At 41.9% G+C, this 15871-nt stretch overlaps 1 protein-coding gene and 1 long non-coding RNA gene across 4 annotated transcripts in view; one reads left to right on the top strand and one right to left on the bottom strand.

Moving 5' to 3' along the window:
- Window positions 1–15871, bottom strand: part of LOC120374563 — a 31116-nt gene that overhangs the window by 11811 nt on the left and 3434 nt on the right. The window lies entirely within an intron of this gene.
- Window positions 15174–15871, top strand: part of SPAG16 (sperm associated antigen 16) — a 738799-nt gene continuing 738101 nt past the window's right edge. For all 3 annotated transcript variants that reach the window (XM_039494401.1, XM_039494402.1, XM_039494403.1), the window contains exon 1: window positions 15174–15285. In XM_039494401.1, the coding sequence (XP_039350335.1) occupies window positions 15234–15285 (52 nt within the window). In that variant the 5' untranslated portion in view covers window positions 15174–15233. The remainder of the gene's footprint in view (window positions 15286–15871) is intronic.

The raw sequence follows: 15871 nt of genomic DNA, 5'->3' as shown, positions 1-15871 counted from the left end.
GAGTTAAGATGATTTACATAAATTGAGGATCCAGTTCCATATCACTTATATTTTTAGCATAAAACTTATCTGACAAACTGGCACTGCACTAAGAATAGACAAAAGGTAAATTACAACCTGAACCTCAGTCAGCACAATAACCCTGAATCTCTCTAAGTACTCAAATACTTATACTCCAATACTTAATAAAAATCACTTTTGCTCCCAACTGGCCTTCCTGCCTTAATCAGTAAGCCACAAAACCTCACCACCAGTTCCCTGCAGGCTCAGCGATGTCTTTTGGACTGGTTCACTCTTTCATCAGAGACAGACCATACATTCTAGGGTGCTGCTAGGTGTGCCTCAGAACGGATAAACTTTGAAGAAATGTCCATTCTATTGTTGCTCTTCTCTGGACTTTCTCCAATTTGTCGACCGCTTTCCTGAAATGTGGTGCCCAGAACTGGACACAATACTCCAGTTGAGGCCTAATAATTGCGGAGTAGAGCAGAAGAATTCTCATGTCTTGCTGCTAATACATCCCAGAATGGTGTTTGCTTTTTTTGCAACAGTGTTACACTGTTGATTCATATTTAGCTTGTGGTCCACTATGACCCCCAGATTCCTTTCCACAGTACTCCTTCCTAGGCAGTCATTTTCCATTTTGTATTTTGGAGAAAGTCCAGAAAAAAGCAACAAAAATGATTAAGGTCTAGAAAACATGACCTATGAGAGATGATTGAAAAAAATGGGGTTTGTTTGGAAAAGTCTGGAAAAGAGAAGACTGAGAGGGGACATGATAACTGTTTTCAAGTACATAAAAGGTTGTTACAAGGAGGAGGGAGAAAAATTGTTCTTCTTAACCTCTGAGGATAGGACAAGAAGCAGTGGGCTTAAATTGCAGCAAGGGGGGGTTTAGGTTGGACATTAGGAAAAACTTCCTAACTGTCGGTGTGGTAAAGCACTGGAATAAATTGCCTAGCGATGTGGTGGAATATCCATCATTGGTTAGAAAAACCATCTGTCAGGGATGGTCTGGATAATAGTTAGTCCTGCGATGAGTGCAGGGGACTGGACTAGATGACCTCTCAAGGACCCTTCCAGTCCTATGATTCTATGTGTGCAACTCACTGTTCTTTCCTAGGTGGAGTACTTTGCATTTGTCTTTATTGAATTTCATCCTATTTACTTCAGACTATTTCTCCAGTTTGTCCAGATTATTTGAAATTATAATCCTATCCTCCAAAGCACTTGCAACCCCTCCCAGCTTGGTATCATCCACAAACTTTATAAGTGTACTTTCTATGCCATTATCTAAAATCACTGATGAAGATATTGAACAGAACCGGACCCAGAACTGATCTCTGTGGGACCCCACTCATTATGCCCTGACTGAACTATTTAGAACTACTCTCTGGGAATGGTTTTCCAACCAGTTATGCACCCACCTCATAGTAGCTCCATCTAGGCTGCATTTCCCTAGTTTATTTATGAAAAGGATCATGCAAGACAGTATCAAAAACTTTACTAAAAAGTCAAGAGATACCCCATCTATCACTTCCCCCCTAACCACAAGGCTTGTTACCCTGTCAAAGAAACTATTAGGTTGGTTTGACATGATTTGTTTTTGACAAATCCATGCTGACTGTTACTTATCACCTTAAAACTAGTAGATCTCATCCTCTCACACCTAGTTTTGTAAGAGGAAAACAAGCTATCCTGCTTTTTCAATTCCCAGTTGATTTTTAACTTTGAATGAGTAAGTCATTGAACTCCACTAACTGAATAAACTGAAATGAAGAAAATATTCTCTGCACCTACAGAGGGGGGCTACTGCTGTCAAAAGCTGTTTTAGCACTTCAGATATCTCTGGTCCCAGATACTTAGCCACTGACTTCTATCAGTTCAGTGGTTTGATTTTCTTTAAACACTTACAACAACTATGTCCTACTTGAATTTAAATTCAAATGAGTTTAGTAGATTATAATAAGTGTAGGCCTTAACATTGACAACCTATTTTAAATTTAAAAAATAAACCTGTATTTAATTAAAACATTTAAAAAAAAAGATTTTTTTTACATCCTTTTTTTTTAATCCATCCTAGTCAGGTTGGAAAGTATAGGAGAAGTATTCATTCCAGTCAAAGCGATCAGCAAGCAAAACAGGATGTGGATTGAGAAAGGGGGGAAAAAAAGAAATGATGTCAAGGGAAGAGAGATGATCTAGAGGGGGTTTGAATTATGGAGGGAGAAAGAGTGGGTGCAGAGAGAAGATAACTTCAAATGGTTGAGCTAAGCAGCCAATTTCTTTCTTTCTTTTTCTGCTTATGCATCTATATTTATGTGCCTCTTAAAATTGCCAAGGATGGGGAACTCAAGGACTGGGATATAAATATCTAAAAGATGGTAGAACAAGTAGAAAAAGAACAGGAAACCAGTCAAAATTACTCTAGAATACGGTGGTCAGTGTGTGGATGGGAGTTCCAAAGTGAAGGTAATTCATCTGGCTGGTAGATGCATAGAGGCATTAATGTGAGGTAAATAAGAACTAATCCACATTTCTGTTATCTTTTCTGTTAACTGTCTTTTCCCTGTGTGTCATCTGAAGGAATCTTAATTCTTGTCTCTGTGTGTTATTTAAGCAGCAATAAGGATATATATTAAAATGCAGCATTGTCCCTTCTTTGTGTTTTTTAGTATTATGAATGTGTGGTTTTCCTTTTTGTAACCTGTGAACATATTTATAAATGAATATTTTCTTTCACTTCTAATAAGAGTGTTGGTTTAACTATTTTTTCTTTAATAGGTTACTCATGACACTATGATCTGTCTTTATAGTATGTTAAAGAAATTTGATAGCATAAGGAGGAAAAAACAAAGATGTAAGAGACTAGCCTGTGAATAGAAATAATCTCTACTGGTTACTAGCTATGTAAAATATAATGATGTTCACAAAACTGGTTTTGTAGAGGGCATGGGTCTGTGACACTTGTATAAGCAAAAGTGACTGCATAAGTCAAAACTCTTTTCTCTCCCACCCTCATTAATTCTTTCCAGCCATGTAAAGCTACCCACAGTTTGGCATGAGGAGATATGGACTACATCATCTGTCCAATTCCCCTTGAATTTGCAACAGCAGAAGATGTGGAGGCTGCAGCTTTTGGAGCATCGGCATAGATAAAAGGGAGATATGACCATGTCAGAGTCCATTATGCATCAGAATAGCATTTGTGTGTGCCACCTACAACTGGAAAACAACTCGTTCTAGTAGAATGTCATCAAGTTCAACGCTGTGCAGTCATATCAGAACTAATCCATTCTACCGCTATGATTGAAATATTTTGAATTCTCATGCCCAGATTTAAAATGTGTACAAATATGGGGCCAAATCTCTCTTACAGTCCAATGTGTAGACACACAGCATGGATGTCCTTGAACAGAATGTTGGTTATTAGGTGCACCTCCTGTCATAGGAAAGATTTACATTCATATACACACATTCAGTGCATTCTAGTCAAAAGAGCCAAGATAAACCCTTCATTACAAAAAAAAAGCAGCATGGTTCTGGCACTAACTGACTGAATTATGGCTGGTGTTCAAGGCTCCTGTTAATGCATTCAGTAAAATGCTGTCTACAGAAATAAAAATTGGCTGGTGTACTGATTCATGGGGAAACATTTTTTTTTGTAAGATTCAGTCTGGAACGCTATCTTCATTTCAAGAAGAGATTTTACATACATAACGCAGGCATAAGGACAACAGCCATAAAGAAGGTATGAAAATGGAATAAAGACCAAAATGTTATATGCTCTACTGAGGGGTAAAGAAAAGGCAATGTGGGTTATGTTTAATAATCTGTGCTGGAATCTTCATGTGGCAAATCACTAAGTAACCAATTAAAGGGAGCAAGTAAAGTACCTTGATTGTATCTCTATCAGTATTATTGTTGCATCATTTCTGGAAATGATTAATGAATTGCTAATATTTCTGTATTTTATATTATATTTTTGTCAAAATAAAATTATCACTCAGGTTTGTGATTTTGTATTAATGTTCCCACTAGACAAATGATCATTCTCTCTCTCTTGTTTTCTGTATTTGCATTGGTTAAATGTCCCCTCTTTCCTTGCATATCTGGATAGAAAGTGTATTGGAAGCGGCTATTCTTATTAGGTGCAGAAATGGAAGTACTCAGGCCTCTCAAATCATGCCAAAATGTTACTTTTCATGAACAAAAGTTGTTTTGTTTGCAATATTCACATATGTAGGAAAAAAACTGACGACTTCATTAGATGCTTTGTTTAGCCATCTTAAAATAAATGCAGTCTGAAAAATTTTGTATCCTCTGTGATGTTACAAAATATGAAGGACCAAATTCACCAGGGTGGAAAGGTATCATACTCTGTCTGTGGGTTATATTTACATGATGATGTGATATTTGTACACTGCTCACTTCTGATTTCTCTCTATAGAGAATTGTTTTCCCATATCATGTCTAGGCATACAGTACCATAAACTAGACAGTTCCCATCTTGTAAAGCTCTTCATGCTTCATAATCTGGATCTTGCACATTCTCTTGCACGTTCTCTTCAGAGAATAACTGTTAGCCAAATTCAACATGCTATCCTGTTGTTGTACAAGCAGAGGCCCAGTGGTGCTGCACAGAAAATACAATTGGTGTCAGTTGCTTGATCTAAGATGGCTGCCAACTCATCCTCACTTCCAGCTATGGTTCCACACTCCAGCCATGGTTATTTAGATGATAGCTCTTCCACTCCCATAATGCTCTCTGTATACTGTACCATCCACTCTTTTGTGCTTGTTAAAAAGGAAAACTGTGCGACTTTCTGAATGCTTTCTGATGTTTAGGAAACTCATGTGTTTAATGAGGCAGAAAATACTATGTTGGCTGCATGTCTGTTGAATGGAACCCACAGGATTCACCTTCTAGGTATTTACCTGAGGTGGAGTGACAGTCTATGAAAGTAGTATGGGTGAATGCTTTGGACTTGTTTCTGTGCCCGTGGAAATCAATGTTAAGATTTCCATTGACTTAAGTGGAAATGGGATTGGGCCCTTTGCTACGGTGGAAGCAAAGTCCCATGCTCCTCTAGTGAGTGTACTGAATGGCTGAAGTATTTAGTTTCCCTTCCCAGAGGGCAAATACTACGTCAGGCCTTTTAACTGACTGCTGAAGCTATGAAGCTTCCATTTCTCAAGAGCGATAACAGGATAGAGTAACAACGTTTGTGATTTTACCCAGGGACAAAGTAATCATTGATAATTCAGTTATAACTGTTATGCTGTTGTAAACCAGTGTGACTCTGTCTCCTAATTCATTCTCAATTCCATTCATCAGTGTTTGGAATTCAGTATTGCAATAATCAAATGTAATATTTGCATGGGGAGTTCTCAGGTTCGTACAGAAAATGCATGATGGTTTGTGATGTGAGTTGATGGAAGATTATTGTGATATCAAGTCATTCATGTTACAGGAGCTTTATGATGTGAACTGATTAGGACATCAACTCCCACGTAAAGCCTCTTAGCTATTTCCAAACAAAGATGAACACCATTTAAAGAATAACAAACAGACAGACACTGAACAAACTTTAGAATAAATACTGAAATATATTTTTTTAAATTAATCTTTAGGATACTGGTTAATCTCCATACAGTGTGCCTGATGATCCTCTCAATTATCTTGTTTTGTAATAGATTGTAAGTCCTGAAGGGACCACTATGATGTAGTCTGACCTCTTGCAGAACAGAGATCACAAGACTTTCCTGAACTACAGTATATATTTTAGAAGAGCATTTTGTGACAAATATTGCAACATCATGTAGTATTTTGGAGGGCCGTTATATTCAATTTTGAATGGTTTATGTTGGTCTGTGTCCTAATCCATAGGGGAGAATCACCACAGCTTCTACAGGAACTAAAACCAGTGGGGGTGATTACCCCTGAGATTGTAAATGACTCCAGAAGTTCCACCTCTGGGGGGTGGTTTGCATATATTGGATGAGGCTGGGTTTTCCAGAGACTAGGAAACAAAGAAAGGGTTGTTGGTATAAAAGGATGAACTTGAATGGACTCATGGCCTTCTTTCTGATCCATCAAACAGACACGACCTTCTGTTCAAGGGGAGCCCCAACCCTTGGGGAAGGGTTGGAAAGACTTTGGTCCATTAGCGCCCCATAAGACTGATGGCTGACTCTTGGTAAGTTTAGTGTTTACAGAGGAAAATCTATAAAAACAAATGAACAGATTTAATGCTTTTATCTTAAGAATAAATGTGGTTGCTTAGAAAGAGCTGTATGGTAACTTGTAACTGCTGGTAATACACTATTCATAGTCCTTGGAGAGAAACCAAAACACAGGTGCTGGCCTTTAGACTGACATCACACTATAAAGCAGGGAGCAGTGCAGCCTCAAGACCCTGGTCAGGAGGGAGGAGGACAAGAGTCCCTACCCAGAGATAGTTGCCAAGAGGAGACCTGACATCTAACTGGGAACTCCTAGAGTGGACCATGTTTTCTAATACTTTACTCACTCTTGTGGCTTTTCTCTGACCTCTCCAATTTTTCAACTTCCTTCTTGAATTGTGGACACCAGAACTGCACACAGTATTTCAGTAGTGATCGTATCATGACAAACGCAAAGGTAAAATAAGCTCTCTACTTCCACTTATGATTCCGCTGTTTGTACCTTCAAGGATCACTTTACACTTGACCACAGTGTCATGCTGGGAACTCATATTCAGCTAATTATTCACCATGACTCCCAAGTCTTTTTCAGAGTCACTGCTTCCCAGGATGATTTCCACCATCCTGTAAGCCTGGCCTGCATTCTTTGTTTGCAGATTGATGACCTCACATTTGGCTGTATTAAAATACATATTGGTTGCTTGCATCTAGCTTACCAAGTGATCCAGATCGCTCTGTATTAATGACTGTCCTGTTCATTATATATCACTCCTCCAATCTTTGGTCAGCTTTTCCAAAACAATTGAATACAAGTTATCTGCATCTACTGTTTAACATTCTACATTACTATTGTAATGCAAGGTACTTAGTCAAATACATCACATGCCTTTTTTCCTAAATATGGAACATAAATATTTATCCAACACTTCTGCCTTTTCTGTGTTATTAGGGAGAATTCTACCATTTCCATCTAGTAACAAATGAAATTCTAATAATGATAATGGTCCGTTACTAGAATACTCCAAAAACCGCCTTCTGATTGTCCTAGTGTCATTTTGCTTCCCTTATCAATATTATACCATTCATAGCTTCTGATTTATATTAATTGCTATCAACTTTCCCTTTTACCCATTTTATACATTTTTCTTATTTTATAGCTGCCTTCATTTCCCCCCTAAGCCAGGTTGTTTGTTTAACCAGTGTAGCCTTCTTTCTTGATTGTGGCTTTTGGGGCATCTAGTAACATGTTCTGAATTATCATTAACTTTTTCTATTTAAAAATTGTTTGTTCCAGCTGATTTGGCTTTGTGCAACTAGCTTTTAGACCACCACATATATTACTGGATTGGACTTTTCTGTTTGCACATACCAAATGTGATGATGTCATGATCATTTTCAATGCTGAGAACAGAAGGACTGGATACTTCTAGCACTGTGAAATTCCTCTTGGGTCTTTTTTTCCCCCAGAAGTAACAATCTACCCACTTCTTCTGTGTTCAGTGATGTAAAATGACAGCTAGCTACACACATACAACTCCACTGGCTGCAATGGAGTTACTCCTGATGCATACTAGTGGAAGTGAGAAGGGACTCAAGCACCATTTCTTCAATACTTTGGGGACTAGAAAGTTTCCAGGGAGTTGGAAGTGGCCACTGTTGGGATGAGTTGAGTTGTGATGTTCAGGTGAGAGGCTGTCACTAACTCTACCTCTGACATCTCCTGGTTTCCGAGTGCACCCGTTCAGGTCTGGGCCGTCCCCTCTCTGTAGGCATGAACTCACACAATTTTGAGGTCTTCTGTGATCACTTTAGCAGGCCTGATTTATCTTCGGATCCTGTGGTTTTGTTCCGTCAGGGAGCAATGAGTGTGGTAACCATGATCGGACAGCCTTCTTAAAGCACTTTAGAACCACAGCATTTAAGAGAAAACAGATCTTTAAATAATACACTAATCTATATGCATGTTTGTCTCTCCCTAAGGCTACCATACTCTAGATACTGGAGAAGACACAGCTTCTTTAAACTCTCTTCCCAGACTCCCCCCGGGACAGGCTCAGGCACACAGACACACCCTACCTACCTATATCATCCTGTTCTAAGAGGGTTCCCAGCCTCAGGGCCGGCTCCAAGGTTTTTGCCACCCCAAGCTGCAGAAAAAAAAAAAAGCCTGCTCCACTGCACCATTTTCTTCTTCGGTGGCAGGTCCTTCCCTCCAAGAGGGACTGAGGGACCCGCTACCGAATTGCCGGAGAGCCCGACGTGCTGCCCCTTCCCCTTGGCTGCCGCAAGCACCCGCTTGCTGAGCTGGTGCCTGGAGCCGGCCCTGCCCAGCCTGGCTGTCTCACTTTGGCTTGGAGCCTAGAAGTAGGTTATTGTCCTGTCGGTGTCCCCTCACACGCAGGGGTGGCTCTAAGAATTTGGCTGCCCCAAGCAGGGCGGCATGCCACAGGGGGTGCGCTGCCGGTCCCGCGGCTGCGGGGGACCTCTTGCAGACGCGCCTGCGGAGGGTGCGCTGGGAGGGTGGCAGGCGGCTCTGGCGGACCTTCCGCAGTCATGCCTGCGGGAGGTCCACCCGAGCCGCGGGACCAGCGAACCCTCCGCAGGCATGACTGTGGAAGGTCCGCCGGAGCCGCCTGCTGCCCTGCCGGCAAAATGCCGCCCCAAGCGCGCGCTTGGCGTGCTGGGGTCTGGAGCCGGCCCTGCTCACACGGTTTGTTGGGAGGTTTGCTTGTGTACAGCTATTGTATCTCTTTCTGGCTTGTCTTTCCCACCGCCCCCTATTAAGATAGATCAGTGCTTCTCAAACTTATTTGTTCAGACCTCCCCTGTTTGCATCTGTAGCCATTTACGTCCTTCCCACCCCCAAGTATATGTACCACCACCCAGGGCAGAGAGCAGTGGCTGCTGGCCGGCTGGCCGGCCAGCTCTGAAGGCAGCACCACACCAGCACAGAAGGGTGGCAATGTGAAAAGTGATATTCATCAATATCACTTTTCACAACAGATTTAGCTCCCCATGACCACCCTTACTTCATCACTGCTGCTGCCATCCTGGGACTGACAGCCAGAGCCCTGCCAACTCCAGGTGAGGGATTAGGAGTGCGGGGGAAGCAGAGCCCAAGCAGCGGGGATGTGGCTTTCCCCTTTATCCCTGCCTCACAAGTGCGCGCAGCCCTTCTGCACAAGCCCCAGCCACGCGGGGCTGACAGCCAGAGCTCTTTTAAAAAACAGACAGAAAACAAAAACACCCACACACAGCTCGTGCCTCCCTTGACACATTCCCACCTGTCAGACTTGGGAGGCCCACCTCCTAGTTTGAGAACCACTGAGCTAGATTAATACATTCTACAGGAAAATTTTATAATCCAATATACAGTAACTTCACCTCGCTGACCAGGTCACATACAGTGTTCAGAAGAGTATTACATCTCAGTATTTTTAAATGATCACAAAGCTGCTCCACCTCTGTCACAGATGCATTCTAGCCATTGGCTAAAGAGCAGGTTAGAACTCCTGGGAGGGTCCAATCCTAACCCACTTGGCTTCCCTCATACCATAATCTACCTCCAACACAGTTTCCTCCTCAAATGACAGCCTCTTCCAGATGGCTGCCAATTCCTGACCTAAGCCAAGAATGAGTAGAGGGAGATAACACTGGTGATTGACAGGTTTCAGAGTAGCAGCCATGTTAGTCTGTATCCGCAAAAAGAACAGGAGTACTTGTGGCACCTTAGAGACTAACAAATTTATTTGAGCATAAGCTTTCGTGGGCTACAGCCCACTTCTTCGGATGCATCCAGAGAAGTGTGCTGTAGCCCACGAAAGCTTATGCTCAAATAAATTTGTTAGTCTCTAAGGTGCCACAAGTACTGGTGATTGAGTGTAGGAGAGAGCCTGGAGCGGAACCTAATTCCCTGGGGGAAGGCAGGCTCAACTGTGAAAGGGGAAGAAGGTAGGCAGGAAGCAAGAAGCTTTCCTCTCATATGCAGTGGAATTCTTCTGATGCTCATTGGGGTTTATGGGAGGTGAGGGTGGTAAAAGTGGAGGAGAGAAGGAGTTAGCAGGAATGAGGAGGTAAGTGGAGCTCCAGCTAGGGTGGAAGAGGGAGAGAAGGATATGGATGGGAACTGAGTTGTTCAACTTCACTTGGTCAGTAAAAGAGCATTAAGAATGAATAAACTAGTCTTTAGTATTCTAAGCATTGAAAGTCCTACAGCAGCAGCAAATAAAAAGAGACCTTCTGGGACCAAAGAAAAGCAATATTAAATTTATGTGACCAAAAGTAGCTGCATCTCTCTATGACCTTTAAATGTGTGCACACTTACTGTTACCAACTGTCATGATTTATAGTATACAGTGTTGTAGCAGTGCTGTCCCAGGATATTAGAGAGATGGTGGGTGAGGAAATATCTTTTATTGAACCAACTTCTCTTGGTGAGAGATACAAGCTTACACAGAGCTTGGTCCAATAAAAGATATTACCTCACCCACCGTGTCTATAATTTATAATGTTTTTCTGAATGTCCCAATTTCTGGAATCAAGAATTTCTAGGAGAATCGCAGCTTTCATTTAAAAAAAAAAAGTTGTTAACCCTCCTGGTCATGAAGAAAAGCTAGAAAGTGTGAAGCAAGTGCACACTAAAAACTCAGAAACCAGAAGGCAAATAAAAAGAACCTCACATTTATTATTTAAAAACTATCTTAAGCCAATCATGATTTGGGGGTTCTGGCTCATGATTTTTTAATTCTTCCATTTGGCAACACTTTTATTCCTTCAGCTGCTGTTTCACTCAAACAGCCCAGGATTGCATCCTCATCCATATTCTGGGCAGCTCATTTCCTCCTCAAGGAAGAAATAAAACAAACAAACAAACAAACAAAAAACAAAACCAAAACACCTTTCCCTGCTGCAACACAAGAAGAAAGCAACAACACAGTCTGAATTCACTCACTTAAGACCCTGCAATTTCCAACCCTTACTTATAGAGAAGTCTTCTTAGCCAAGAGGCCATGACACAGAGAGTTAGTAAAGCATTACAAACAAACTCTCATGACTGCTATAGAAAATACAGCACCATAACACACTCTTCCACTATATAGACCATCATGCGTCTCATACTTCCTGTCAAATCTCTCAACTGCTGCCTCACTACAATTTGGAGACACTGGAACTGCAAATCTGATCAGTTCCCTCAAACTTCTGTCTTTACAAATGAAAAGGACATCCAACCCACTGTGAGCATTTTGTTTGCAGCTTTTTATGGCTCCCATTCTATATGTCCTCACTCTGATTAGATCCTGCATTTGCAGGGCTGGATTTGATGATCTAATGCGTGTTCTCCATCTCTAACTTGTTTGATCCTCTCTTTGTACCCTTAACTTCTTAAGATACTCTCACACCTGGCCAGCACAATCAGTACATCTCCTTTGAGTCTGACTGCTAGCAGTTCTCCTTTCTGAACCCTTTCAAAGAAAAATTAAGAATTTATTTTCCAGTTGTTGTGCATGAATGCAAATAACCTTTCTTGCTCAACCAATCCTGAGTTCCCTATTGTGTGTAATTTCCATTTTAAAAAAATCTATGGGAATTTAGGACTGGGCCCTATGGACTATTCCAAAACCCACCGAAGTCAGTGGAAAGACTTCCACTGACTCCAAAGAACCTGAGCTCAGGCATCTCAAGAGCATATAAACTATAACCTCAAGAATATAGTGTATAATACATTATTACCTCAAAATCTTTGCCCATATTTTTAATTAAACTACAGAGAAATAGCATACCATAGAAAGATCATTTGAACAATTAATTCCCTCAAGGATATGCTGCGGTGCATCATCAACTCCAGGACATCTGTTTCTACTACAAAAAGATCTTACTTTCTCTAAAGGGATAATTAATGCCAGTCTAAAAGGCTTACACATTGATAGTTTACTTTCCTTTCTTCTCATTTTATTCTTTCACGTATATTACCATATTATCTGCATAGAATGGTCACCAAAAATATCTCAAGTTAGTATAAAACATATTTAGAATATTTAGAGTAACTCATGGGCTCTATTTTTTGGGTCTCTCAGTGACTCACTGTGAGACCTTATACAAGTTACATGACTTGCCCAAAGTTACACAGAAAGTCTGTGGCAAAGTGGCTCAGTTTACTTAAAATGGGTATAATACCTTACCTATCACAAAGTAACAATTATTGCACAGCTATAAAGTCCTTGAGATGAAAAGTGCTATTAAAATTCAAAATATTATTTATTACACATAATTATACCATGAACTATTTCAGTAGTGCCAATGGCAAGCATTCAAAAACCATGAGTCAACCCTAAAAATCTGAGGTTCACTTAAAAATCATGGTATTTTTAAAAATTCAGGGTTCTTTTTGCTTTCTGGTTCTTGAGCCATTAGGATACACATTATCAAACTTTGCTCTGAAACCATCAGGGCTAAAAACTAGTTTTTAAAATGAAAGCTGAGAGTCTCAGGTAGTCACGTCACTGCCCTGAGCTGGGATTTTAAGGGGAAAAAAAAACACTAGATTTTAGGTGAGTTATCAACATTGTATTTCCTCTTGACTAGGAATCCCTGGAGCTGGAACAAACCTTTGTTAGAGGCCTAAACTTTGCTTTACTTTAAAATTATCTCATAAAAGTCCATTTTATAAATAACATTTCCCTAGTTAGCAGAGATTTGGAAGCTCTGGCTTAAACAGAAATGGCTGGAATGTGGGCACAGTCCAGCAAAACTAGGATGTTACAAGAGTAGTGTGTGTGTGTGTGTGCGCGCGCTGTCGATTAATCCCAGTTAACTCATGCGATTAACTCAAAAAAAAATTAATTGCAGTTTTAATCAAACTGTTAAATAATATAATATCAATTGAAATTTATTAACTATTTTGGAAGTTTTTCTACCTTTTCAAATATATTGATTTCAATTACAATACAGAATCAGTGTACAGTGCTCACTTTATATTTTTATTACAAATATTTTCACTGTAAAAATAAGAAATAGCATTTTTCAGTTCACCTCATACAAGTACTGTAGTGCAATCTCTTTATTGTAAAAGTGCAACTTACAAATGTAGTTTTTTTTGTTACATAACTGCATTAAAAAAACAAAACAATGTGAACTTTAGTGCCTACTAGTCCACTCAGTCCTACTTCTTGTTCAGCTAATCACAAGTTTACAGGAGATAATACTGCCCGCTTCTTATTTACAATGTTACCTGAAAGGGAGAACAGGCATCCACATGGCACTTTTGTAGCAAGGTATTTACATGCCAGATATGCTAAACATTCATATGCCCCTTATGCTTTGGCCACTGTTCCAGACGACATGCTTCCACGCTGATGACGCTTGTTAAAAAATAATGCATTAATTAAATTTGTGACTGAACTTCTTTGGGGGAGAATTGTATGTCTCCTGCTCTGTGTTTTACCCGTATTCTGCCATATATTTAATGTTATAGCAGTGTTGGATGATGACCAAGCATGTTGATCATTTTAAGAACATTTTCACTGCAGATCTGACAAAATTGAAAGAAGGTATTAATGCGAGATTTCTAAAGACAGCACTTGACCCAAGGTTTAAGAATCTGAAGTGCCTTCCAAAATCTGAGAGGGACGAGGTGTGGAGCATGCTTTCAGAAGTCTTAAAAGAGCAACACTCCAATGCAGAAACTACAGAACTTGAACCCCTCCCCCCCAAAAAATCAATGTTCTGCTTGTGGCATCTGACTCAGATGATGATGAAAATGAACATGCCCCAGTCTCCACTGCTTTGGATCGTTATTGAGCAGAACCTATCATCAGTATGGACACATATCCTCTGGAATGGTGGTTGAAGCATGAAGGGACGTGAATCTTTAGCACATCTGGCATGTAAATATCTTGCAATGCCAGCTACAACAGTACCATGCGAATGCCTGTTCTCACTTTCAGATGACATTGTAAACAAGAGGTGGGCAGCATTGTCTCCTGCACATGTAAACAAATTTGTTTGTCTGAGCAATTGGCTGAACAAGAAGTAGGACTGAGTGGACTTATAGGCTCTAAAGTTTGACATTGTTTTATTTTTGAAGGCAGTTTTTTTGTGTGCATAATTCTACATTTGTAAGTTCAACTTTCACGATGAAGAGATTGCTCTCTTAATACAGTACTTGTATTAAGCAAATTGAAAAATACTATTTCTTTTGGTTTTACAGTGCAAATATTTAGAATAAAAATAAATATAAATTGAGCACTGTACACTTCATATTCTGTGTAGAAATTGAAATCAACATATTTGAAAATGTGGAAAACATCCAAAATATTTAAATAAGTAGTATTCTATTATTGTTTAACACCACGATTAACCATGCAATTAATTATTGTAATTGCTTCACAGCCCTAGTAGATATATACATAGCGTTAGTTGCCAGAGAAGGTGACAGTAGACGGTGCTCAACAGTGTGCACCCTGGCGCCTGGGGTTGTTAGTGCCATACACCTGGCACGCTGCAAACAGCAGAGCTCTGTGCTGCTCTCCCCAGCAGCTCTGATCCCAGGGCGAGCTGGGGGCACTGGGGCACCCTGCAGGGGTGGGTCTCCTGCCTTATGCCCCGCCCCCAGAGGTGGTCCCTATGCCCCGCCCCCAGAGATGCCGCGGGCCCAACCCAGTGTGGGGGCCTCTCGGGAGGTGCTGCACTTCCCCTACTCCCTGTCACCGTCTCGGAGCCCCCTTCTCTGTCCAGAGGGGGAAGCCTGGGCCAGGAGGCGGGACTTTCCCCCCTGCCTCGCACCGATTGGCCAGCTAGTCCCTCGGCACCGCCCTACTGAAGCGCCATTGGACCTTCCCCTGTCCGTAACCGAGAAGTGACAATTGCTATGGCGACCGGGACGCGTCCCGCCGTTCCCACGTCTTGCTTTATCGCGCCCCCCCGTGAAACCCGGCTAGAACCAGGCGGAGAGAAGGGGCGAGCTGCTTCCTTGGTCTCGCGAGAGGCTCTGCGGGGAACCCTAGCAACGGCGAGAGCGGGGTGTAAACAACCGACCCGGAGAGCCGGCGATGGAGGGGGAGGCGGCGGTGGCCGGAGCCGAGGGGCCCTTCTGCCTGCAGCGTATCCTCGCCCCGCGCCCCCTCAGCGGCTCCTTGGTCCTGGCTGGGCAGCGCTGGGGATAAGGGGGGGGATTTGCTGAGGGTTCACCCCGGGGGCTCCTCGCTCTGGGGAGCGGGGTTTCTGGGGGTTCCCCCCGGGAGAGGGGGAGCCGGGGGTCTTCACCCAGGGCAGGGGGTGTTGGGGTTTCAGTCTCGCTTTGCGGGGAGGTCTGTTGGGATCTGGCCTCTGGGGACTTTTGGAGAGTTTGATTCAACTGAGAACAAATCTCCATGAATATCAGGCACCCCCCGCCCCCTCCTTGGTTTTGAATCCAGGGCAAGTTCAAGCAGTGGGGTGGGGTGTAATGGGGTCTCCTAGTTGTCTGCATGGGTCAGTGCCACTGCATGGATCACCCCCACCCCCCGAGCTCTGTCCAGGATTGGGGAAGGGGAAGGAACACCTCTGGGGCCCATTCAGCCAGGCTTCTCAGTGGCACCTGCAGTAAAAGCTTCACTCAATGCCCATATCATTGTATTTGTCAGGTACAGACCTGCCCAGTAGGAGACAGGCCAAAATCAAGTAATTATGGTAGGAAAAACCTGAGATT

The sequence above is a fragment of the Mauremys reevesii genome, linkage group 11 (assembly GCF_016161935.1).
Source record: "Mauremys reevesii isolate NIE-2019 linkage group 11, ASM1616193v1, whole genome shotgun sequence".
NCBI lineage: Eukaryota > Metazoa > Chordata > Testudines > Geoemydidae > Mauremys > Mauremys reevesii.
This window is presented reverse-complemented; position numbering and strand designations above follow the sequence as displayed.